A 27,747-nucleotide genomic window follows, 5' to 3' on the forward strand; every position below is an offset into this window, starting at 1 on the left:
TTTGAACGTGACGGTGAATCTACGTGTATGTATCAATGTAGTGCATGTGGTGCGGAATTAAGTGAGGGTGTGTGAGTATGTGCTTGTGAGTGTGAGCTTGAGGGTGTGTATGGTTACAAGAAAGGAAACAGAAAGGTAGAAATGTAAGGGCAGAGAACAGAAATGGAAAGAGCAGAGGAAGAAGCAGGCAGGGTAGAAACGAAAGGGCGCCAAACAGCAGTAGAAGGAGAGCAGAGGCAGGGCAGAGAAGGAGCAGAAAGAAAGTCGAAAAGCAGCAGGAAGAAGCGGAAAGAGAAGCAGTGGGAGGCACAGAAGAAGCAAACAGAAGGTGAACAGAATTCCTGCTCAGGGAAGGAGACGGCAGATGTGAATGAGTAGGGGGAAAAGGCGTATGGAAAGATGATGGGGAGCTGCATGCTCATCATATGGAAGAAGTTCTTGGGTCCTTAAGTCCCTTGCCGCAGCAAGGGCTCATCAATATCTGGATCCAATTATAATTTGATTGATTTCATGAAGATCAAATTCCATTTGGCTCTCCACAAAATTGATGTAGTTTGGATTTGAATGATATAGACTATATCAGATCGACAAATATGTTTAAATGTGCATCTGAATGATGTTGAAATGAGAACTTTATGATCTATGATCATAATCAGTTATGAAAACTTTATCTCTACAGAATTTTCTACAAACAAATACTAGAGCAGGTTATGATGTCATAATCACTCATGAGCAACTTTATGATGGTTATGATCCCACAGTCACTTCTGAAAACTTTATTTCTACAGAATTTTCTACGAAGAAATACTAGAGCAGATTATGATGTCATAATCACTTATGAGCAACTTTATGATGGTTATGATCTCACAATCACTTATGAAAACTTTATTTATACAGAATTTTCTACAAAGAAATACTAGAGCAGGTTATGATGTCATAATCACTTACGAGCAACTTTATGATAATTATAATTGCATAATCATTTATGAAAACTTTATTTCTAGTGAATTTTCTACAAAGAAATACTAGAGCAGGTTATGATGTCATAATCATTTATGAACAACTTTGTTTGTATAGAATTTTCGCCATATAATTGATATTTTAGATTCTTTTGATCCAAGTAACTGCTAATCCAGCGCAGACTTAGAGTGGCCCCAAAAAGTCTCCATGAAGGAGATCTCCGTCACTTATTGATTCTAACACTTTTATCTCAAAATAAGGGAGTTGAAATTAATGACAGACATATTTCTGGGGCTCCCTACTTTAATTGAGTAGGTGGCCAGTCCATGATGCATTTATGACATGGCCAAATTACATTTGATCATCCCAATTGGGCCTTTCTTCCATTGCCAGTAGCCATTCATGATGAACAAGCAATAATCTGAGAAGGGTAGGACACAAATACAATTGATAAAGGTGCGACAGATGTGGGCACTGAGTTATCAACATTATTTGGGATCAATTCAGGTATACCACCTGTAATAGTCGCTGTCAAAGGTTTTCCATTAAGATTCACAGTCTGGCTATGTATATTACCATTTTGTGCTGACAAGTGGTATTCATGCCTAGTGCCTTGTGTATTTTTCGTTTTGAAAACCAAACTCAATGCTCTCACAGCTGACAGATTCCATAATCTGGACTTCAAACTTATTGAACTGGAAGAGATAGGCGGTGGATCTAGGAATACTGTAATGTGATATTCTGTGGTGTTACTTAAATTAAGAATCACAAAAGTCATTCCTTCCTGCAAAAATTCAAATCGTGATGAGGCTGAAAATTTCAACCCATTTCCCATTATTTAAGAGTTGTTGAAAAGCGTGAAATTTTTAAATTGAAAACGTGAATATTATAAAGTGACACAAGTGCACATACCTCATTTTTGGAGCAATGCGCATAAGCCCGCAGATCACGCACACCAATAACTTCAGTAGATAGAACTTTTCCACCCATAAGACGGTGCCAAAGAAGTGCACTGACACAGAGGGAGTAAAATCAAACTCCCAGAAATATTTCTGTAGAAAGAAGGCCCTTAAAAACAGTCACCAACCTATAATAATCTGGATTAGGTTGAAAGGTTGTAGTGTTGAGGAGACCATAGTTGCCTCCAATTAATGATTGTCTGCAGTGACATTTTGTACCAAACCTTGCTGCCATCCCTAGCTGATCTAAATACCTGACAACACAAGGCACAAGAAGACATTAATTTCTAATAGATATCTTGATTTATGGACTTCATGTTGAAATTTCTTCCAAACATAAAGTCATTCTCATTCTGGCAACCACCTCTCTGTGTGTGTGTGTGTACGTGTGTGTGTGTGTGTGTGTGTGTGTGTGTGTGTGTGTGTGTGTGATTCTCTAGAGACCTTTTGGCTCAGTTAGAAGTCTTTTACTACTGCTTTTAGTTCTAAGCAGTAGCTGTCTCGTTCTAATGAATATTGCTTCTTACCCAAAAAAATGTGCGTGTACGTGTGTGTGTGTGTGTGTGTGTGTGTGTGTAGTTTTGTAGAGGCGGAGTTTGGTGAGCGTGGAGCGTGAGCGGAGAATAGATCGCCACAGCCCTCGTGTGTGTGCCTACCCCGTCTGACCGTACACCTGTACGGCAGCCGTACAGGTGCCGTACGTCAGTACGGTACTTCCCCGAGTTTCTGCTTACGCATCCTGCGTGATTTCGCTCCAGTCCTCGTGTGTGTGCGTCGATATCTGCATCTCTAGGCTTCGTTTCGTTTCAGTTCGTTTCAGTTCCATCTTCCATCAGCATCTCGTCTCTCACCCGTAACCAGGCACCAACCCTCTTCCGTACGTCTGTACGGTCACCGTACGGTGTCCGTACATTCTGTACCTTTCCGTACAATTTCAGCTTTTGTATACTTTTGCGGCTTTCAACCGGAGTCTTCCCTACCTGGTTTTTCAGCCAACTCCTACCTATCCTTTTGCTCTTTCCTTACCAGTTCTACACTTCCTCTTCTCTCTTGCGGGCTTCCTCTGATCTTTCTTTGGGACTGGTTTTTTTGGCTTTTGCCACCCTTATACAGGTACTTCATCCTCGAGCTCCTTTTCCTACCGAGTCATGGCAGAGTATTCATATGAAAAAACATTTCAAAAGGAGCGTTCGGCTCCCTGCAAGAAACAAAAGCAGGTTGAGGGTCAGTATGACCCGACCCATGACACGATTGAGGCTCAACTAGTATATGATGTAATGCACGAAGGATTTGCAGATACGAGAAAAGAGTGGAAAGACTCGGTTCCTTCAGTTGGCCTCATGGTTGAGGTCGATGAAATTGTGGATCCAGTCAGAGAGTATGCCAAGAATGCAGTCATTTTATTTTTTCCAGGCCGGATGCCACCTGCTGCAGAAATAGGCAACTGGCTGACACGCACATTGGCTGGCTCTTTTGTTCGTAAAGTACATTATGCAGCCAGGGGCTTTTTCGAGGTTATCATGGTGGACGAGATCCACAGACAAATGCTTTTGGAACATTCACCTCTCTTTTTTGGGCAGCAAATGGTGCATGTCTTGCCGTGGTCTCCCACAAGGGACTTTCAGGCTTTAATCCGACACAGATGCCCAGTCTGGGTTGAAGTTGTTGATTTTCCCCAATGCATGGCCTCACTTTTGCCTAAAATTGCAGCCTCTTTAGGTAAAGTGGTTTGCCCACCACGGCCAAATGGTAATTCAAACAGATTTTGCATTCTCTGGGATACTGATAATCCCACACCGGACTCTTACTCAGTCACGGTGAATAATGTGAACATGGGGAGTGCATTTTATAAACTCAAATGGGGTTTATTTGCAGGGGCCTGTTTTGAATGCAAAAAGTTTGGACACATGGCTTCACAGTGTCCACTGAACCAACATAAAATGCATCCTGTCACATTGCCAGTCCACATGCCCATTAAAGATGCTCCTACTCCAGTTGCCAACAAAAATAAAAGCAGTAAACAGCATTCTGGGAGTCAGGATAAAGGCAAAGATTCAGTAGCTACCAATGCGAATTTTACTTCACACTCATCTCCTGCTACTCAATCCTTGCCCAAAGGAAAGCAACCTTCAACTGATGGCTGGCAGAGCCCAAGAAAGGTTATTTCTGCTCGAAGAATTCCACCCCCCCGCACTTGGAATGGTGCCTCTTCTAGCGGAAACACCCCAGAGATCAACACAGGAATTGGAATTACATGGGCTGCAGTAACAGCCAGCAGAACACTCTTCCCTGAAGAAGAGGTTGCTGCTTTGCTGTCCACTTCTGAGGCGACTACTTCTCAGGGGCGAGGCCTCGACCCTGAGATAGAAATGCAAGGCTGACCTCATACATTTTGCTGCTGTACATAGTTGTTACATTACTATAAATATCTGTATATATGACTGCTCACATCACCTCTTTTACACTTAATGTCCAGGGCATATGTGACAGTAGGAAATGGAAATCTGTGTGGCTGTACATCAACAGATTTCAGCCTGACATAGTGGCATTACAAGAGCACAACCAGCATATTTATGCAGGCAAGACAGGACACTACTGTGGGTATGACATTTTCTATGCTGGGGAGCACTCTTTCTCAGGGGTTGTCCTTCTGATCAAACATGAGCTTCAACCAGTCATTGCATTAAATGACAACAAAGGCAGATGGCTTGTTCTCCAATGCATTATAAGAGGAGAGGTGTTTGAATTTGCTTCAGTTTATGCACCTCAGTCATCTCGAGACAGAACTGTAATTTGGGATGCTATGCAACAATACCCGTGGAGATCTCATGCCTACATATGTGGGGATTTCAATAATGCTCCACAACAGGGAGACAACACTTCCAGCCACGATCATATGTTATCTCCTGAAAGGCATGCCTGGTCTCAACTACTTTTGCATTTGGATCTAGTTGACCTCTCGAAGGAATTGCAGCCTCTGTCACCGGGCTACACTTTTCAACATAATGCTCTTTCCGCTTATAAGGCACGACTGGATCGTTGGTATAGTGTTGCTCCACAACAAAATGGGGATTTCGCATGCAAAATGTGGATTGACTATGCCTTTGTGCATTCAGACCATGCACCACTATGGCTGCGGTTATCTTTTCATAAGATGCCAGATGATAGATTGCCACAAAGGCGACATCTAATCATCAACAACAGTTATTTGCAACATGCTGAATTCAAGGCAATGGTTACTGAAGCAGCTCATTGTCTTTCATCTAACAACCATCTTCATGTTGATGATGCCTGGGCTTCTTTTATTTCTAAAATGCAAATGGTGATTAGAGCTTATGGCAAGTCTTACATGAAGACTCTGAGGGAAACCATTGCTCAGGCCAAGTCTACTTGTCAAGACCTCACTGAACTCAGTCATCATCGTTCGTTGTCCATGCATGAGCAAACCACATTATGTCAGGCCAGACATTGTCTTAAACTAAATGATCACAGGAAACTGGCAAAATGGGAGACTAGAGCAAGACAAAGAGCCTTCACAGATAAAGGTTGCTCTTCCAAAGATTTTTTCAAGAGTTTGCATCAGAGGAGAATCCAAACAGAAATTTGCAGAGTGCTAATGCCTGATGGATCATGGACTACTTCACGGTCACAGCTTGCCTCTGTTTGTGTGCATCACTTCTCTCAGCAATTTGGCTCTGTAGCTCCTCCCTCGCAACAGGTTTTGCTTGCACGAAATTTACTGTTGCAAAATGTTTCTCCAATCATTTCCCCTACTCAAGCTTTGGAATTGGAGGAACCTTTTACTGAGAGGGAACTGTCAGATGCCATCAAATCATGCGGCAGATGGAAATCCCCTGGATGGGATGGCTTGACAGTCGAGTTTTTTCTAGCTAACTGGCCTATTTTGAAGCATCCATTACTATCTATGGTGAATGCTGCATGGCAACATCAGAAAATGCCAGACACATGGAAGAGAGGTCTTGTTAAACTCCTTCCTAAAAAACAAATTTGTGAGTCTTTGGCAGACTGGAGACCTATCACTCTTATGCCCGTAATTTACAAAGTCACTACCAAAATGATTGTTGCTCGGCTAAAGGGCTTTTTACATGATGGGTTGCATCCTGCGCAATATGGCTTTGTCCCGCGTAGGCATATCACCGATAACATTGCTAATGCCTACATTGGAATTGAATATGCCAAATACACACAGCAGGATGTTTTGTTATTGCAAGTTGATATTGCCAAAGCTTTTGATACAGTTCAGTGGGATTTTATTTCATCGACTATGCAGGCTTTGGGTTTTGGCACAAAAATGCAGCAACTCATTATTTGGCTATATCAAGATAGTGAAGCTGCCTGCATACTTTCAGGCGATATTTCTCCATCATGGACTCTTGCTTGCTCTGTCAGACAAGGATGTCCATTGAGTGCTTTACTTTTTGCCATAGCCACTCATCCACTGCTTCAATATCTGGATCACCTCTTGGACACTGACCAGCTGCACGGTTTGGAGATCCTTGGCAGTCGCAGCATGATTGCTCAAGCATATGCTGATGATTCATTCTTTACTCCAAAAAATAATCGGGCTGATCTGTCCATGATCATGCATGCTCTTTCTACATATGGTTTGGCTGCTGGCCTTTGGGTAAATTTTCAAAAATCAAAATTGTTGCCTTTACATGCACAGGACTGGCACAACCTTTTGTGGCCTGGGGAAATTGTCCCTGCTTCTCAATTCATTCGACATCTTGGTTATCCTTTAGGCTGGGGACTCACCCGTTCACAACAAACTGATTGGGTGCTAGTAAAGTTGAGGGCAAAACTTGAATATTGGAAGCTTGCAACTTGGCCATTACATGTTCGTCTGCGAATTACACAATCCATTTTGATAGCATACATACAATTTTATCTACCTCTTACTATGTTCACTAAGGCAGATTTGGTTTCATTTATGTCAGCTATCATGGAAATTTTCTGGCGTTCAAAACATGGCAAGAAAAGTCTCAGATTACTCTCCATGCATCGTCTCTGTTCTCCAAAGATGCACGGGGGTCTGAACATTCTAAATATTCAAATGCATTTACTTGCTCATAGGGGGAAAATCATGATGCAGTTTCTACAAGGAGATCAGCCTTGGGCTTTTATGATTCGCTCTCTCTTATTACATCTTCATACATCTGCTTTTGGGAATTGGCAGCCTACTCAGTGGGAATTTTTATTTGGCTCTATCCAAGGCAAGATCAGAGGATGCCCTTTTGTCTCTTCTCTGCTTCTTCATTGGAAACACATTCTTTCCCACTTGGAATGGAAAGGCAGGGACTCTCTCTCGGGCAACTCTTTGAGGGAAGAGAATCTCTTTTGGTCTAAGGTATTCCATCCACCTTTGGCCATCCAAGAACCCCGACGTTCATATTTTCTCTCCTTCAAAGGCATTTCATCTGTGGCAGATGTACTTCAAGATGATGGCACAATTCTATCCTTTTCTTTGGCTGCTCGCAAATATGGCTTGGGAGCTCATTATCGTCCTTTATGGCATAAAATTTCAGCAATGCTCCAACCGTACTTGCCGGTACCTCATTTAGAAATTCAGCATCGGCTTGAGGATTGGATTTTACGCTCTCCTTCCTCATATGTCCGTCCTTTGAAGCTTTCACATATCACAGTGTCATCATTGTATAGAGTGTTATTACCTCCACCTTGGATTTCCAACAGAGCAAATACTGTTTGGCATATGGATCGTCCAATGAAGTGGTGGAGAAAAAGGCTGCGTCTCCTTTGGCATTACAAAGTCCCTCTTCGACAACAGCTTTTCCTATGGCGAGTTCTCCTTGGCATTTTTCCATCTGGACAGTTACTCGCACACAGACATATTGCTTCAGCAGTTTGTCACAGATGCTCGCACTCTACTGAATCAGTCATCCACATCTTTTGGTCCTGTCCAAATACTTCTGATCTCATTGCTCTCATCAGACAGAGGCTTCGACAGCGATTTCCTACTGTTACTTTTGGCAGATTTTTCTGGTTGTTTGGATTTCATCCCCAGAGACAGGGTTTTGATTTATTTTTCGTATGGGTGCGATATTGGACCCTATGGACTTTATGGATGGATAGAAATCATAGAGTCTTTGGTGATCCACTCTTTTCATCCTTCCTTTTTTTCAAACGATCTCTGCAACAATCATTCTACGATTGTTTTCAGACTCGTTTGATTGATCAGGATGTGTATACAGCCTATACTGAGATCTTTTCTTGAGCAGTAGCTACTTCGCTTTTGAAGCAGCTATGAATGTAATTATTCTATAGAAATAAAGATTTCTTCTCACAAAAAAAGTGTGTGTGTGTGTACGTTCTGGGTGTGTGTGTGTGTGGTCGACGCGAGAGAGAGAGACGAGCCTCGCCTGCATCCCGTACAGACTCCCCGTCTGTCCGTACATATGTACGGTAGCCGTACGTTCACCGTACGGCCGTACGGTCTGACCCGCCTCTTCCCTGCGTAGCCTTGAGTAACTCCGCCTCTGTTTTCATCGCCTTGCCGTACCTTTTCTGAAACCCCCTCCAGACGTCCGTACATTTTCGCCCTTTTTCGTATAGCCTGGTTTCCCCGTGCCCCGTTAACATCCCCGCTCAATTTTTTTTCTCCGTACAGCTTCTGCGCGCCCTATCAGCAACCCCTACCGCTCAGCTTCTTCCGTACATCCGTATATCCCGTACAGTCCCGTACAGTCCGTACAAACTGTACTAATTGCCCCGTACTATTTCCGTACTTTTTGCCTGTACAAACCCTGCTGCAGTTCTGGTTTTTCCTGCAACCTCATCAATCTTGCCCTGTTTACCTCCATGGAAGACCAGCTCAAAAGTTACTCCCGGAAGGACTTGACCCGGGACTCCAAAAGATAGCAAGTTGATTTCTCTACCGCAGCCTCTGTAGATGCTCACTATGTTTTTGACATGCTCAAAGATGAATTTCACCACAGCCGGAAGGAGTGGGCCAAACCTCCCCCGGCCCTAAAGTATAAGCTGAAGCTGCCCTCATTGGTCGCTCCTCTCCGAAAGTTCTCTCAGCAAGCAGTTATCATTTTCTTCCCAGGGAAGTTACCTTCAGCAAATGACGTGGCTCAGTGGGTTCAGGCTTTATTGGGAGGTTGCTTTGTTGAAGGAGTATACTTTGCTTCTCGAGGTTTTTATGAAGTGCACTTTTTGGATGCCTCATATCGTCAGCAAATATTGGAGATGTCACCTCTATTCTATGGCAGACAAATGGTGCATGTCATGCCATGGTCGCCAAATAAGGATTATCATGGTCTCATTCGACATCACTGCCCTGTATGGGTTGAGGTCGTGGATTTTCCCGATTATATGAGGGCTGAGTTACCAAGTCTAGCAGCTACTTTGGGGCAAGTTGTATGCCCACCCCGTCCTTCGGGTAATCGAAATCGATTTTGTGTTCTTTGGGATACAGATCACCCAACCCCTCCTTCCATTGCGGTAGAGGTGGAGGATGTTCCCTTGGGCGAAAAATATTTTGACTTGAAATGGGGAGTATTTGCAGGTGCATGCTTCACATGTCATAAGTTTGGCCACCTAGCCTCACAGTGTCCTGCAGTCCTGCATCAACTCCCACCTACAGCCATTGCTCCAGAAAATACTTCCCCTCCAACTTATGGTCCGGGGCCTAAGGCTATGCCTAGCAAATTGGGTGATGTGGCATCTAAATCTGTCCCTCCCAAAGAAAATGTGGTTCAGATTTCAACCAAGCAAAAGGATAAAGGAAAGGGCAAAATTTCAGAATCTCATGCCTCTCCCCAGGGTGCCTGGCAGCAACCCAAAAAGGTATTTGCGCTCAAGCCACGACCGTTACAATCTCGCCATTGGGATGCCTCTACTTCCACCCCTGGTCAGGCCTCTACCCCTGCTGATAGCCTCACTTCTCAATTGTGGGTTGATGTACTAAAGAGGGGCATCCCTGTATGTGACAATGATGAGGATTATAGAGCTAATGATCCAGGAGGCCAGGTGGATGTTGATGTCATGGCTGAGGCCTGACAGCTTATACCTTTACTATGCTTTTTGGTTCGGCTGTACATACCTTCTATGTCTACTTCAATTACTTGCATTACATACAATGTTCAAGGTCTTTGCAATGTCAATAAGTGGAGACTTTTTTGGCACTATGTACATAGAATGCACCCCGATGTAATTTCTTTACAGGAACACAACCAACACTTCTTGGCTGGCCAGCAAGGCCACTTTGCTGGGTATGCTATCTTTTATGCTGGTACAATGCATTTTTCGGGGGTCTGCATGCTGGTGAAACATGATATGCAGCCCACGGTTACTTACAATGACCCCCAGGGTCGATGGATGGTGATCAGATGCACCTGTAATGCTGATCTTTATGAAATAGCATCTGTTTATGCCTCTCAAACTTTTGTGACAAGAGCTCGAATGTGGGCCTCCCTCAAACAATATCCATGGCTGTCCAATGCCTTTTTGTGTGGAGACTTTAATAACTCGCCTGCCATCCAAGATAACACCACTCATCGTTCTCACATGATCCCCACTGAGCTTCGACATTGGGAGGATATGCTTTCTTTCTTGCATGCAGAAGATTTATGGCTTTCAACAATGGATAGAGATATGGGTTCTACATACCGTCACAATGCCTTTACTCATTATTGGGCTCGACTTGACAGATGGTATTTGTTGAATGCTCAGCAGTATGCTAGTTTTACATGTACACTACGGGTTGATCATTCCCTCTTGCTATCTGATCACTTTCCAGTATGTTTGACATTATCTATAGCACGTTTGACAGATGATATGCCTTTCTTTGGTCGTCGCCTACTCCATGTTAATGCTTATTTGCTTCATCAACAATTTCAGAACATGGTGAGAGTGGTTGTCCGCCCCCTCCTCTTACATGCTCAGGAGGACATGGATTTTGCTTGGATCAGTCTTGCTCATCGCTTGCAGGCTGTTATTCAAGATTATGGATGGAGTTACATGGGAAACCTCAGGCTTAAGCTGAAATGGGCTCAATCTCACAAGTAATAAATGGATGTAATCAGCTCTTATAGGCAGCTCACCTTCTCTGAGCAGGATTCTTGTGCCTATGCGGTTCATGTCATCCATCAAAATGATCTTCGCAAATTAAAAAAGTGGCAAATCCGAGCTCGCATGAAACCCCTTTTGGATAAAGGCTGCTCCTCCAAAGCTTTCTTTAAAAGCCTGCATGCGGATAGGCGAAAGGAGGATATTTGCAGGATCAGGCAAGATGATGGCACCTGGACCACCTCCAAATCAGAATTGGAATCACAATGCTCTAGTCATTTCCAGCATCTCTTTTCACCTCAGCCTGATCATTCAATGCAAGTGAATGCAGCTAGGTCTCAATTTCTTATGCATGTTCAGCCTATATTGTCTTGGGAACAGGCTCATCCATTGGAGCAGCCCTTTATACTTAATGAACTGGATGATGCTTTGAGTCATTTACGTAAAGGCAGCTCTCCTGGTTGGGATGGATTGACTGTTGAATTTTTCCGTGCATTTTGGGGTGATCTCAAAAACACTCTTCTTCTTATGATCAATCATGCTTGGGCAGAACAATCTCTTCCTACTTCTTGGAAACATGGCCTTGTCAAATTGATCCCCAAAAAAAGGTTGTGTGAGACAATGGCTGAGTGGCGGCCCATAACTCTTATGCTAGTCATTTACAAACTCATTGCCAAAATGATTGTCCTCAGGGTTCGATTTATCTTGCAAGCAGGACTTCATCCCAGGCAGTATGGGTTTGTTCCCAGAAGGCAGATTACTGACAATATTTCCAATGCTTTGCTTGCAATTGAGTATGCCAAATATTCCAAACAAGATGTTCTCATTCTGCAAGTGGACATTGCGAAAGCATTTGATACTGTCCATTGGGATTTTATTTCTCAGACTATGCATAAATTGGGATTTGGCCCTCGGCTGGTCCATATTATTAACTGGTTCTATTCTCATGCCACTGCGCAGTGTTTGCTTGGTGGTGGGTTGTCAAGAACCTGGACTATGACCCGCTCAGTGAGACAAGGTTGCCCTCTTAGTTCGCTACTGTATGCCATTGCTACTCATCCGTTATTGTTGCATATGGATCATCTTGCAGATACAGGGCAGCCTCATGGCTTGCAAATTCCAGGAGCACAGCCATTTCTTGCACAGGCATATGCTGATGATTCATATTTCATGCCCAGGAATTCTCAAAGTGACCTCTCTCATTTGATGCAGACTCTGAATGACTTTGGCATAGCTGCCGGACTGCATATTAACTTTCAGAAGTCGAATCTTCTAGCACTGAAAGAAGCTGATTGGCATGCACTTCTCTGGCCAGGCCACATTATTTCTTCCCATACTATTGTGAGGCATTTAGGGTATCCCATTGGCTGGAATATTACCCCTCAGCAACAGCTTAAATGGGTGCTTCAAAAGATTAACAAGAAGCTGGAATACTGGCATTTGTCCACTTGGCCTCTACATGTTCGACTTCGGATAGTGCAGTCCATCATTATGGCATATGTGCAATTTTATTTGCCTCTTCTTCCCTGGTCTTTTAAGCACTTGGCTTCCTATATGTCCCAGGCTATGGAGATATTTTGGAAAAGCAAATCTCACAAAAAGGCTTTGCGATTACTTCCCATGCAGTCTGTTTGTTCTCCTAAGACTCATGGGGGACTGAATATTCTCAATCTTCAGTTTCATATGTTAGCAAGAAAGAGCACTATGATTGCTGATTTTTTTCAGCAAAAACAGCCATGGGCTATTATGCTAGCAGCTATGTGTGGAAACATGACGTCACATACATATGGGCATTGGATTACAGATCACTGGGAAGCAGTCATGACCACATTTCAGGGGAAAATTCCTGGTTGTCCTGTTTCTACTGCTTTTATTCATGATTGGAAGAGAATTCTCTCTTATGTTAAATGGTCAGGTGCTTCTTCCCATCATGGTAATTCTCTTCGCTTGGAAAGTATCCATTGGAGCAAGGTGTTTGAATCGCCTCTTGCTTTACAGGCACCTATTAAAGCATATAATCTTATGAAATTCGGCATAAGAATTGTCGGAGATGTTGTGGACCAACAAGGTTATGTGCTTTCATTTCCACAAGCTTGCAGGACATTCCCCTTGGGTCTGCATCACAGACCCATTTGGAGAACACTTACAATTATGTTGCAGCCATTTGTTCCTGTTCCCCCACTCTTTGTATAGGACAGATTACTGGACTGGAATCTGACTTCCTCATCTCCCGCTACCAGTTCACTTTCAATGCATAATCTGGCTTCCTCGATGGTCTACCGATTTCTTCTTCCACCGCCATGGATTGATAAGCATGCCAACACTCTTTGGAATTTGGATAGGCCTTTATCTTGGTGGCAATCACAACTCAAGAAAATTTGGAAAGCCGAATTGCCATTGAAACAGAGGCTTTTCCTTTGAAGATGTATAGTGGGAGCTTTTTCCGTTGGGGTGAAATTGGCAGCACGTCGTATTGCTTCCTCTTCCTGCCCCCGTTGCTCTCATCCCCGCGAGACAGTTCCCCACTTGTTATGGTCTTGCCCGCACTCTCGGATATTGATCACTCATGTCTCTCATTTGCTGCGGCTTCGGTTTCCCTCTATCAGATTTGGGAAACTCTTCTGGATGTTTGGATGCTTCTCATCTCAGATGTCTCCTTTCCTCCTTTTCTTTCACTGGGCTCGTTTTTGGCTACTATGGACTATTTGGACAGGACTATTTGGACACAGAGATTGCATTCTAGGATGGGACAACAGTTTCCTCAGGCATATGCTTTCTTCAGAATGTCCCTCAAGCAATCTTTATATGATAGCCATGCTGCGAGGGACTTGGATGATACTAGTCTTGAAGTGTTTTCTGACTGTTTTTGAGTTTTTCCATTAGGCTCCTTTTTGGAGTCTAATGCCATGTACATTGATTTCATGTTAGTAATATAGTCACTCGTTTCACACAAAAAAAAGTGTGTGTGTACGTTCTGGAGCGATGGAGCCCTCCTCCCCTACCTTACCTGCTTCGTCTCCCTCCCCGCTCCTGTCCGTGCAGCCTGTTTTGTCATCCATTCTGCCTTCCGTACAGCTGCCGTCAGCTGTACGCAATTCCGTACCGGTCGTGTGCAGCTCGCTGCCCCTCGTCCAGACGCCTGTACAGTCTTTCGCCCAACCTCCGTACCCTCTGTAGCATCCCGTACAGACTTCCGTACCTGCTGTACGGTCATCCGTGCAGGATGTACGGTTCACCGTACAGTCCACCGACACTTTTCATGTGCAGCCTCTCTACCCCTTGCAGTCCCCCATATGGCCTTCCGTACCCCCTGTACGGCCATCCGTACAGACTATACGGCCGACCATACAGCCTGTACGGCCAATTGTACAGCATCCTTCTTTCTCTTTTCGCTTCTCTGCCTCTGCGCCTCCTTCTGCCTCTGCCTCTCCTACTCGTGTCTTTCTTCGGCGGAAGCATGGTGGTTTGTCTGCCTCGCCTTTGATCAAATCGGCAAAGCTGGATATTTCTGATGGCCCTTCTTCCTCCCTCCAGCTGGATCTTCTTCGCCAATTGTGCTCTACCTCCGTCGCAGAAGTTCCTTCATCGACTTCTCCACTTGTTTGTTCTTTGGATTCTGCTCTTTTGATCTCTGGTCTTCGACAGGCTCAGCAACTTGGCGTCTGCCTCTACTTCATGGGCAGGGTTTTATCTTCGGTTCAGCTTCGTCATTGGGCTGATGTTGCAGTGGGTCCGGATTCTATTTCTTCCTTTGTCTTTCTGGGAAAAGGATTTTATTATGCCCACTGCTCATCGACTGAGGTGGTAGAGCGCCTTGTCAGTCATGCTGGTGTTCCCAGGGCTGGTTTTTTCGCCTATGTTATGCCTTGGGATCCACTTTTCGATCCTTTTGCAACCCTTCTGACTCATTGTCCAGTTTGGATTACTCTCAAAGCGCTGCATGTGCATCTCTTTCAGCATCTTCCAACTCTTGCAGCTTTTTTGGGAAGACCTCTTCATGTTCCGAGACAGGAGTTCTTGCAAGCCTCCCGTGACGTTCGTCTTTGCATTTTGTGGGACATGACGCAGCCTGTACCATCTACTTTGGATCTTGATTTGGGATTTGCCCATCCGCTGCGCATTAGACTACACTTTGCATCTTTTCCCACTGCATGTTATCGGTGCCGACAGGTTGGCCATTTTGCACGTGCTTGCCCTTCTACATCCAGGCCCAGTCCTCCTGCTCCTTCTTCAGCTGGCAAGGTTACTCTCCCTTCTCCTCCGGTTTCTACTAAGGCTTCTTTGGTAAAGCCCTTTACTGCACTGAAGCACTACTGGAGGAAGGTTGATAAATCACAGGCAAATCCTCCTCCTGCTGAAGAACCTCAGAATTGCACCCTTGTTGAGCACCATCAGTTTCTTTCCACTCAGGATATGGAGGTACCCCTTGCAAAGGGCATTTTACAGGATGATTTACAGGCTCTCTCTCAGGATGCTGCTTCTGCTCTTATTCAGATTGATCCTCCAAATGAAGATCAAATGTTGATCCCTATTTTATCAGCAGCAGCCTCTTCATCGGAAGACACGGATGTTGATTTAGCTTCTCAGCCTGTGCAAGAGTCCTCTTCTGTCAGGGATGCAGAAGTACCTTTTTTACTGGAATCCTTTCATCCCATGTTACAACTGGTTTTTGACCCTTTGATTCAAAAGTTTCGCATACCAGCCTACATCAAGAAGAATCACAAGGGCAAAAAACAGCTTGCTTTTATTGATGGTGTGGTTTCATCACTACATCAGTTTTTATAGAACAACAACTTGAAGTTGGAGGATGCTGTGTTTGATCCTCCTCCAGCTTAATATGTCACTTTTACTTGGCTGTCTCATGACTTTTGCTCTGAGGTTTTACTTGTAAAAATTTTTCTTGTACTTATTGGTGGGTTTTTACCTCTTTTGAGGTTTCCCACACAGAAATATAAAGATTTCACTTTAAAAAAAAAGTGTGTGTGTGTCACCCTTCTGTTTGAAAACGGGCCGACCCATCATTTCTTTAGTAGGCATCTGAGAAGGAATATTTTCCAAAGGCCTTTTGTGCATAACAAGAGGGCACTGAGAAGCCATGTGGCCAAACTTCTTACATTCAAAACATGCACCTGCAATCAGGCCCCACTTGAACTTGTAAAAAGCACTGCCCATATCCACCTGCTTCATCGTAACAGAAAAGAGTGGGATGATCAGTATCCCACAAAATGCAAAATCGGTTGGAGTTCCCATTTGGCTGCGGAGGCCACACCACCTTAACCCAACGATGCTGCAATTTTGGGTAAGAGAGAAGCCAAGCATTGAGGGAAGTCAACCACTTCCACCCATACTGGATAGCGATGGCGAATTGAAGCTTGATAATCGTTGGTGGGCGACCAAGGCAAAACATGCACCATCTGCTGCCCATAAAACAAAGGGGAGTGTTCAAGGAGCATCTGTTTGTGCAGTTCATCTGTCATAATAACCTAAAAAAACCCCCAAGCAGCATAATGCACTTTCCGAACAAAACAACCACCCAAAGTCCTGGTGAGCCAATTTTCCACATTTGCTGCAACAGGCATGCGTCCTGGGAAAATAATAATAATAGCATGCTTGGCGTATTCATGCACGGGATCAACGATGTCATCCACCTCCACCATGAGCCCAACAGTGGGAGCAGAGTCCTTCCAATCCCGGTGCGTGTCTTTAAAGCCCTCGTGCATAACATCAAAAACCAGTTAAGCCTCAAGAGAAGCATGCATCGAGTCATCCTGACCCGAATCCTGTTTCTGCTTTCTGTGCATGTAGGTCTTGACAGTTTCCATGGGAAAAAGAAAGGAGTAACAAGGAGAAGCTGAAAGGGAAAGACAGAAGGAAAACGGAGAGAGAGGTGGAGAACTCTTTCTACAGATAGCACGGACTGACAAGAATTGACTGTACGAACGCAACTGTACGGAAAGTACGGATTTCTGTACGGAAAAATCTAATAGTATGGATTTTTTTTTTGTAGTACGGAATTCCGTACAAATGTACGGACGGCTGACAAATCCCCCCCCCCCCCCCGACAGTACAGATGGATGTACGGATGTACGGATCTTGAGGTTGATATGCAGGCTTGATTTCAGTTATCTCTCTGCTGTACATAATCTATAAATATGCTGTCGAAACTTATATGTTTGACACTTAATGTACAGGGTTTGTGTGATGCTTCTGAATGGAAGACAGTCTGGGGGTATCTCAATCACTTACAGCCAGATGTGGTAGCTTTGCAGGAACATAATCAGCATGTGTATGCTGGACAGCATGGTCATTTTCACGGTTATGAGATTTTCTATGTTGGACAGCATTCCTTTTCGGGAGTGGTCTTTCTGATTAGGCACGATCTTCATCCCTCTGTGGCCTTCAATGATTCACAAGGCAGATGGTAGATGGTTATGCAATGCATTGTACAGGGTGATATCTTTGAATTTGCATCTATCTATGCTCCTCAATCCTCCCGTCATCGAGGACAAATTTGGGAAGATATGCAGAGGTATCCATGGAGGCAGTATGCTTTTCTTTGTGGTGACTTCAACAATGCTCTCCTCAGTCAGGGGATAATACATCTGGCCATACACATATGTTGACCTTTGAGAGATAGAGCTGGTCTAAATTGTTGCTTGATTTCAATTTTGCCGATCTTTGGACAGCATCTTATCCATCGCTGCCTGGGTTTACTTTCCAGCACAATGCTCAATCTACATACAAAGCTAGACTGGACAGGTGGTACAGAGTTGATCCTCAGCACTCTGATACTTTTACTACTACCTTGTCAGTTGATTACGCATTTGTGCATTCTAATCATGCACCTCTATGTATGAGGATTTTCTGCATGACATGCCGTATGATAGGCTTCCACACAGAAGGCTCCTCATGGTTAACAATAGCTATTTGGATCATGATCATTTTAAGGCCATGGTGTATGATGCGTGTCAACCTCTTTCACTTCAGAGTTTTATTGATACTGATTATGCGTCGGATGCATTTGTTGCTCGTATGCAATAAGTTATTTGCGATTATGGCCAAAATTATCTCGAAACATTGAGGGATATGGTTGCTCGGGCAAAATCTACTTGTCAGTCTTTGACTGAACTCAGTCATTTTCGGTCTTTGTCTCTTGAAGAAAGTACATCTTTATGTCAAGCTAGATATTGTTTACAAAGTAATGATCATAGAAAAATTGCCAAATGGGAGACGAGCTTGTCAGCAAGCTTTCTTGGATAAAGATTGCTTGTCGAAGGGTTTTTTTAAGAGCTTACATCATAACCGACAAGCTACCATTATTTGTCGTACTCTGCTTTCTGATGGACATTGGACTACTTCCTCTCGAGCTCAACTTGCTGCAGCTTGTGTTCATCATTTTTCCAGGCAGTTTGGACAGGCTGATCCTCTTTCTCCGGCAGTATTGGCAGCTTGGACTTAATTACTGCAGCATGTTTTCCCTATTGTTTCACTTGCACAAGCTCTTGAGCTTGAATGCCCTTTCACTAAAATAGAATTGACCACTGCTGTCCGATCATGTGGTAAATGGAAATCTCCGGGATAGGATGGCCTTACAATGGAATTTTTTCTTGAATACTGGGATCTTCTCAAGCCCATTTTGCTGCGTATGATCAACCATGCTTGCGAACAACAACATATGCCAGTTTCTTGGAAAAAAGGGCTAATAAAGCTTCTTTCCAAAAAGCAGATTTGTGAATCATTGGCTGATTGGAGACCCATTACTCTTATGCCTGCCATTTATAAAATCATCACCAAAATGGTGGTTGATCGTATTAAAGTATACTTGCATGATGGTTTACATCCTGCACAATATGGTATTGTTCCTCGCAAGCATATCACTCATAATATCACAAATGCTTATGTTGGAATTGAGTATGCCAAATACACAGAGCACGATGTTCTTTTACTGCAGGTTGATATTGCCAAGGCTTTTGATACTGTTCAATGGGACTTCATCTCTCAGACAATGCATGCTTTGGGATTTGGGCAGAAATTGCAGCATATCATATATTGGCTTTATAGTGACAGTCAAGCTGCTTGCATTCTTTCTGTGGATATCTCTAAAGCATGGACTCTTCGTTGTTCGGTGCATCAAGGCTGTCCACTTAGTGCGCTCCTGTATGCTATAGCCACGCACCCCATGCTTTAGTATATGGATCATCTCGTAGCTCCTACGAATAAGCTACATGGTTTGGAAATTCATGACAGTAAACCATTGCTTGCTCAAGCTTATGCAGATGATTCTTTTTTCACTCCCCGCAATACAGAGCAGGATCTTTCTGAGCTTATGCAAGCTCTTTCTTTACATGGTTTAGCTGCTGGGCTTTATGTAAATTTTCAGAAATCAAAATTTTTGCCTTTGCATTCCAAGGAATAGCACTTTCTTTTATGGCCTGGAGAAATCATCCCACCAACTCAATTGGTTCGCCATCTTGGCTATCCTTTGAGTTGGACACTTTCTCCTCGTCAACAATCTGATTGGATTCTCGCAGCTCTCAAGAAAAAGCTGGAGTACTGAAAATTGGCAACTTGGCCTCTGCATGTTCGTCTTCGAATTGTGCAATCTATATTTATGGCGTATATTCAATTCTACTTGCCTCTTATTATGTTCAGCAAGGATGATCTTGCCTCTTTTATGTTTGAGGTTCTGGAAATCTTCTGGTGTTCTCACCATGGCAAAAAAAGCTTGCGTTTGCTTCAGGTACAGCATCTTTATTCTCCAAAGATGCATGGAGGTCTTAATATTCTCAATATCCATCTGCACATTCTTGCCCATAAGGGGAAACTCATGCTGCAGTTTTTGCAAGATTCTCAACCATGGGCTGCCATGATTCGTCATTTACTCTTGCATGTTAAATCTCTAGCTTTTGGTCATTGGCAACTTTCCCAGTGGGAGTGTCTTTTTGGTTCTATGATAGGCAAAATCCATGGCTGTCCTTTGGTTTCCCATTTGTTAATGGATTGGAAACATATCATTTCCCACTTGGAATGGCATGGCAGTGATTCCTTGTAGGGAAACTCTTTCAGAGCTGAAAGTATACATTGGTCTAGAGTGTTCGCCCTTCCTTTGGCTTTGCTGAGTCTCAAGGGGATTCGTTTGGTTCAGGATGTTGTTGATGATGTTGGCTTTCCCCTTACTTCTCCTTTGGCCGCTGCCAAATTTGGCCTTGGAATGCATTATCGTCCACTTTGGCATAAGATTACTTTGATGCTCCAACCTTTTCAGCCGCTTCCTCCATTGCATCTACAGATCGTCTTCAAGACTAGACACTTTCTTTTGTGGGCTTGTCATGCCGTCCTCTGCAGTTTGCACATATTACTGTCTCTTCTCTTTATAAAGTTCTACTTCCTCCACCATTTATCTCGCAAAAGGCAAATCAGCTTTGACATCTTAATCGTCCTATGAAATGGTGGCAGAAACGTTTGAGACAATTTGGCATTCTAAGATTCCTCTCCGTCAACAGGTTTTCTTGTGGAGAGTTTTGTTGGGTATTCTTCCTCATGGACAGCTCTTGGCATGATGACATATTGCTTCCTCTATTTGTCGCAGATGTCTGGCTCTGAGAGAGACTGTGCCTCATCTCTTTTGGCATTGTCCTTCCTCTTGTGCTTTCTTGGACTTCCTTGGGCAGATTTTGAGAGCTCGGTTTCCTCAAATTGCTTTTGGCAAGTTCTTCTGGCTTTTTGGTGTACATACACCTAGACAGGAGTTTGATTTCTTTTTTGTTTGGGTTCGGTAATGGGCACTTTGGACTCTCTGGAAGGATCGCAATCATAGGGTCTTTGGTGATCCTATTTTTTCCAATTTCTCTTTCTTCAGACACCCTTTGCAACAATCGCTTTTTGATTGCTTGCAATCTCGTGTCTTTGATCATGATGTATATTTGTCCTACAGTGAGATTTTCTCTTGATGTATTATAGCTCTCCCTTTCTGGGATAGCTTTTTTTGTAATATAATGACTCAAAGATTCCACCCCAAAAAAAAAAGTGTGTGTGTGTGTGTGTGGATTTCACAAATAGTGTGTGTGTGTGTTTCGATTATGCAGATTGATGTTTTTTGATTATGTGCATGTGTTTTTCGATTAGGCAGATTGATATTGAAAAAGCCTTTGAAATGGTCTGATGGGATTTTATTGCAAATGTTATGCAGCAGTTGGGCTTTGGTACTAGGATGCAAAACGTGGTTTATTGGCCTTATGAGGATGCCACGACTTCTTACCTTTTATCTAATGCCCTTTCTTCTTCATGGTCTTTGGGCCGATCTTTTCGATAGGTTTGTCCTCCTATTTGCGATTGATTTACATCTCCTATTGATGCACATGGATGCCTTAGTTTCATAGCAGCACTTGCATGGTATTGAGTTTACTAGAGGCACTCCTTTTGTCATCCAAGCTTATGCTGACGACAACACCTTTCTGCGGAACTCAGAGCATGATTTTAGGCATCTCATGGTAGCCTTGGATTTGTTTGGCCTGGCAGCTGGGCTGAAAGTGAATGTCAGCAAATCAAAACCTTTGCCTTTGCGTGAATGTGATTGGCATTGCTTGTTGTGTCCTGGTCTCTTGCTTCCTCTTGATCAAAAGGAGCGCCATTTGGGTTATCCTACTGATTGGCATATTTCTTTGCCACAAGAGAGACTTTAGGTGTTACAAAAGCTTTTCATAAGCTGGATTATTGGAAAATATCAACTTGGCCACCACTGCATGTACGTCTTCAGATTGTGCAGTCTTCGGATTGTGCGTGCATGTCTTTGGATTGTGCAGTCTGTGACTCTATTCTCATGGCTTATGTCTAGTTCTATTTGCCACTCATTCCTTGGTATCCTTTGTATATTCAGAAATTTATCACTAAAGTTACAGAATGCCTTTTGGCACACCATACATGATCGCAAGGCGCTTCGTCTCCTTAAATTCAATTATGTGTGTTTGCCTAGGATGTATGGGGGCCTGAACATTCTCAATATTCACATTCACATGTTGGCTTGCAAAGCTACACTCTTGACTCTTTTTTGGAACAGCATCAGCCCTGGGCTATTATGCTTTCCTATATGGCTACCTCTATCCGCACATATGCATTCGGCCACTGGATTCTGGCTATTGCAGATGGTATTTTGGCCATTTACAGGGTCAGATTCCTAGCTGTCCTTTCTCTACTTGCCTCATACATAATTGGCAGCAACTTATGCCTCATTTGCATTGGTCAGGTTGACCTCTTGGTAATACCCTGCGTTTGCAGAATATACACTGGAGCCAGGTGCTTGATTCTCCTTTAGCACATATTCAACCTCAAAAGGTATATTTTTTGCACCGCCTGGGGATTCTATGGTGGATGATGTAGTGGATGGTCAGGGCTGCGTCCTTTGCTTTCCACAAGCCAGGAGACAATTTTGCTTGAGTATATATCACAGGCCTGTTTGGCATACGCTTTCTGATATGTCGCAACCTTTTCTACCGGTCCCTCGTTTGTTTACTTCTCTTCCAATTTTGGATTGGAAGTTTGATAGAGCACTGCCATGCTGTTCTTCATTTTCATTTGCTGGTCTTTCTACTAAGAAAGCTTAAGAGCATGCGAATAATTTATGGCCTCTCAATAAGCCCCTTGCTTGATGGAAGGGTTGTCTTCGACAAATGTGGGGCAATAAGCTTCCTCTATTTGGAAGAAACTTCATGTTAAGCTAGACGATCTTGGAGGAGCTCCGCTTGCTGCTGCCCCCCGCCTCGTCCGTCGCCATCAGCCACCCCTGGCAGTGCCCTGCCCCTTGGCCGCGACCTATTTCCTTGGCAGCACCCTGCTGCCTAGGCCGCGCAGGTTTCCCTTGGCAGAGCTCCCTGCTCAGGTCACCTCCCTTGCCTGCTCGCACCCCGTGCCTCCCTTCAGCCCGTTTGGCTGCTGCAGGTGCGCCTGGTGGTCGAGCCCCCCCTCCTAGCCTTTTCGCGTTTTGCGCCCCCCCTTCAGCCCGACTGGCTGTTGCAGGTCACGACCTGCTCGTCGAGCTCCCCTTGCCCCTGCAGGTCGCCCCTTCAGGCTGCCTTCTAGGCCGCCAGTAGCTGCCGTCTGCCCCCTCCCTTGCGCTTCAGGTTGGGCTTCAGGGCCCTCTTCCAGGACTGTTCTGCGTGTGTTCCGGGGAGCTGTGTTCCTGGGCTACTTCTAGGCAATTGCGGAGCTTTCTGCTTCTGTTTTGAGCGGTCTACTATCATTCCACGCAGGCTGAAGTTGGGAGCATTCTCTAACCAGGGGGGTTTTTGGGGTTTCTAGTGGTTGGATGCGAGTTCTTGGTGGTTTTTTCAGCAGAGGCAGCTCCTCCCCTCAGGACAGCGCAAGCTGAGACAATGGAGGACAATAATGCCACTCCCGTCGCCGAACCTGAGGAGATCGAAGTCACAGTTTCCTTTCCTCCTGACATTGTGCAGATGATTGAGGTAGTAGAGGAGGGTTTTCGTTTGACGCACATAATTGGCTTTCTCCCTGGTAGAGGCCAACAGTTACGTGACTGGGTGTACACCAGCATGGCCTCATTGGGTGTCTCAGTTACAGTTTTTCGATTGCTTGGCAAAGGATACTTTTCTTTTGGCCTTCAATCTGCAGAGCAGGCTCAAAAGAGTACTTATGAGCTCTCTGATTCAGTTTCAGAGCAGAGTCATCCATTTGTGGCCTTGGCGGAAGCACTTCAGTACTACGTCCCCGGGACCGCGTCAGGTCTCTTTTTGGATGCTTTTCCCTGGACTTCCTGATGAGGTCAGCTCTTGTCGCAGAGCTGTGGAGCATATGGCTAGCGTGGCAGGTACAGTCATCCCATCAGGTGCTAGACTTTCCTATGCTCAGTCACTTACTGGTACAGGTGTTACGAGGGTCAGACTCACTTCAGAGTTCCCCCCTCCTCGACCTTTGCCTACTTTGATTTCGTACTCCACGGGAGATGGGGTCCAGATGCAGCGTCCAGATGCAGCAGAGGGTTTTGTACGAGGGGCTTCCTGATCAATGTCTTTTCTGTCGGAAGAGAGGTCACTTTATTAGAGATTGCCCCAGTCGTCGGCCAAGATCAGAGACTCCGGATCCTTCTCATCCTACGAGAGACCCAGAGCCTTCAGTTCAGCCTCCAGGGGTCTCTGAGCCTGCTTCGACTCATTCGGCAGAACGAGAGGAGCCTCCTCTGGGGGAGCCTCCAGTGGAATCAGAGGACCCGGAGGTGCCTCCAGTGGAACAGCTTTCACGGAGAGCTCGGAGGAGACGGAGACAGAGGGAGAGCCAGCAGTACAAGCAGCCCCAGATACGAGCTCACAGATGGCAGAGAGTTGAGACTTATGTGCAGGAGACCCTGGAAAGGGGAGATGTAGAGGATCATCCGCAGGCAAGTCTTGACACGGTGCAGGAGACGGTCACTCAGGGAGTCGAGTCACATGTGCAGGAGACCCCGGAAAGGGGAGTTGTAGAGGACCATCCGCAAGCAGGTCTTGACACTGTGCAGGAGACGGTAGTTCAGGGAGTCGAGATGCATGTGCAGGAGACCCCGGAATGGGGTGACGCGGAGGACCATCCACAGGAAGGTCTTCTCACTGAGCAAGAGACAGTAGCTCAGGATTTGATGACTTTAGACACCACTACCCCAGAGGTTCAGATATTGGTTACGGAGACAGTTTTTCAGCAGGAGACTGCTCAGGCTGCAGTTACGGTGATGGATGCCTCTCCCCAGCAGTCCGTTGAGAGAGTGGTATTTTATGACACAAGTCAGAGTCAGAGCCCGTCCCAGGATCTCATGCGCCTGTACGAGGTTCCCTCGAGACCCCTTTCACAGCCCCGTCGCACAGTACCTTCCTTTGTTGCTATGCGGAGCGTCCTTTTGGACAACCCCCCCAGCACAGCCTCGTCCTCGCAGCTTTTCACTCCTGGTTTATCCAGATCTTTTGCAAGTGCGGTCACAGATTTTGCTCAGTACCCAGACAGGCGTGAGGATTGGGAGATCCTAGCAGATGAGATCGAGCGAGAGTTTCAGTCACCCATGCGGACAGGCTCCTCGTCGCAGACTCTTCCTCTCCCTCTCACCTATTCTAGGAGCAGAGTCAGGACGGCTCAGCCCTTTTCAGCTCTTCTGACTCCTAGACCCGATCCCAGGATGGTTGACAGAGATCTGCCCGTTGAGTTTTGGCCCTTTTTGGCTCGAGGGGTTATCACAGACTCCCTCACTCGCTTGGAACTTCTACCGGTGTTTTGCCAACGGTCAGAGGAGGTAGAGGAGTACTTGGGATCAGCTACTCTCTCCAGAGAGGGGCATGTTCTTCGTTTCTCCGCAGGTAGCTTTCGATCTCGGGGGAGCGAAAGCTGGTCAGCTGAGTTACGTGACAGTGAGATTGTTAGACAGCTTATGAGCATGACTCAGTTTTCATCGGTTCACCGTTTTGTCGGCTCGCAGATTCATTCTTGTCCTAGGACTCTTCGACCTGGCTTCGGTGGCAGGGCCTTTCTGTTTCTGTTCTTTGAGATTCAGGGAGACTTTGATTTGCCCAGGAGTTCTGGTTGGTTTGACTTTCAGCTCCTTGGTTCGCGCCAGAGTACTATTCCCTTGGATGGAGCTATTTTACATGAGTTGGGGCAGATTTGGAGTTGGATCAGAGACCGACTTTGGATTGCGACGTCAGAGAGAGAGTTTTGTGCCGTTGCCACTGGCACACCCTCACTTCCATCCGATGTCTAGGTTGTCCATCATTTCTTGGAATGTGAGAGGACTGAACGGCCGCAGATTTACCTCAGATGCAGATGGTCGTAGATTGGGAGTTCCTAGATTGCAGTTGCTTAGGGACTCCCTTCGGTTTATTTCCTTAGGTTCCCCTCTAGACATCGTGCTTATCCAGGAGCATAAGCTCTCCCAGGACAGGATTGACAGATGCAGATCCTTACTCAGAGGACAGAGCCGAACTTATTGGAGCTCAGCGGATGGCACAAGGGGAGGAGTTTGCATTTCAGTTTCAGCTAGGTGGGCCTCAGAGATCACCCAAGAGGGTACACTAGTGGAGAGCAGAGCATGCTATGTTATTCTTCATATTGAGAACACAGCAGTTGGTGTTCTCAATGTGTATGCTCCCACAGATCCAGCTCACAGACGTGCTTTTTGGAGACAGCTTAGAGAGTCCCTTCCTCAAGCAGACACCTGGATTGTTGGAGGTGGCTCTGTCAGAGTTCCAGACTTTGTTTTTCAGGATACAGAGTTCGTGGAACGGTTGAGAGAGACTTGGTTGTCAGTGGACACTCCTTTGGATCAGGGCTGGTTGTTGTGGGTAGAGGGGGCTTTGGCTAGAGTCAGCAGGGCCTGCCAGTTGAGGGCAAAAGAGGAGAAGGAAAAGCTCAGAATCAAAGATCGGAATGCAAGAGCGGAGGTATCCAGACTTCAGAGATTGATTCAGAGTTTTCCTCATTCTCTTTTCATGAGAGGGCAGCTTTCGGAGGCTCAGGAGAGACTAGAGGAGATTCAGGGCAAGAGGGCCCAGTTCAGGTTTTACTCTCAGCAGGCTTTTTGGATTCAGAAAGGGGATAGATGTTCTAGAGAGTTCTTCAGGGCAGTGGGTCAGAGATACTCTTCGGACAGTCTTCGTAGACTTGTGGATGAGGCCGGGTCTCTTCAGACGGACCCTCATCGTCTTGTTGAGATCACTTCTGATTTCTATTCCACTCTTTACACTGCTGATCCAGTCACCGAGGAGATGATCAGAGCCAGAGAGGAGATTTGGAGCCATGTCCCCCTGATGGTCTCAAACAGGATGAGTCATGTTTTGGATAGCCCACTATCACTCCTAGAGATCACGGATGCGTTACATGAGCTGCCCAGAGACAGATGCCCTGGGGAGGACGGTTTGTCGCCACTTCTTTTTAGAGCTCTTTGGGATACGATTGGGCCTCATCTACTCTCTGCCTTTTCAGAGGCTCTTGATACATGATCTTTGGGCGAGACATTATGCACAGGTATGATTTGTCTCATCCCGAAAGGGGGAGACAAGACAGTCCTACGTAATTGGAGACCCATTACACTTCTAGGGACAGCCTACAAGATCCTAGCGAAGACCTTGGCTCTTCGCCTAAAGCCTATGCTGCCAGATGTCATCAGAGCTACTCAAACAGGATTTGTCCAGGAGTATCTTGGATAACATCTTCACTTTTTGGGAGGCCACTCACTGGGCGAAGGAGAGTCAGCAAGAGATTGCAGTTCTTCTCCTCGATTTTGAGAAGGCTTATGATAGGGTGGATTGGGGTTTCTTGGAGGGCACTATGAGAAGGCTAGGCTTCAGAGATAGATGGATTTCTTGGGTCTCCTCACTTTACTCCCGCTCTTCTAGCAGGATGGTGGTCTGTGGAGGCAGAGGACCGGCTTTTCAGCTATCCAAATCGGTACGACAAGGATGCTCGCTTGCACCTTACCTTTTTCTTTTCGTAGCGGAGGCTATGGGATACTTTATGCAAGCTACCAGTCATGGCACTTTGGGCCTCCATCTTTCTATCCGGCAGGAGCAGGAGCTTCTAGACACTGAGTTTGCTGACGACACGGCACTGATAGTCAGAGGAGATGCTTATAGTCTCGCTACTGCTGCGGATTCAATTGACAAGTTCTGCCTCGCCTCAGGAGGACTTGTCAATTGGAACAAATCAAAAGGCATCTGGACAGGAGCTCAGCAGGATACCCCGGCTTGGGGAGGAGATAGAGGCTTTGTATGGATTCCCAGAGGCACCTCCACGAGATATTTAGGTTTTTAGG

General features: G+C 45.2%; 1 protein-coding gene across 1 annotated transcript in view; it reads right to left on the minus strand.

Annotated features, from left to right (window-relative positions):
• Positions 1–1,094: 1,094 nt before the first annotated feature.
• The window catches only part of LOC147903973 (heparanase-like protein 3), a 107,964-nt gene continuing 81,311 nt past the window's right edge, over positions 1,095–27,747 (minus strand). The window contains exons 7-9 of the mRNA XM_087372648.1: positions 2,048–2,173; positions 1,873–1,972; positions 1,095–1,744 (exon numbers count right to left, since the gene is read on the minus strand). Of these exons, the coding sequence (XP_087228774.1) occupies positions 1,361–1,744; positions 1,873–1,972; positions 2,048–2,173 (610 nt within the window). The 3' untranslated portion in view covers positions 1,095–1,360. The remainder of the gene's footprint in view (positions 1,745–1,872; positions 1,973–2,047; positions 2,174–27,747) is intronic.

The sequence above is a fragment of the Dipteris shenzhenensis genome, chromosome 3 (assembly GCF_047967505.1).
Source record: "Dipteris shenzhenensis isolate YYH24624 ecotype China chromosome 3, Dip_SZ_1.0, whole genome shotgun sequence".
Taxonomy (NCBI): Eukaryota; Viridiplantae; Streptophyta; class Polypodiopsida; order Gleicheniales; family Dipteridaceae; genus Dipteris; species Dipteris shenzhenensis.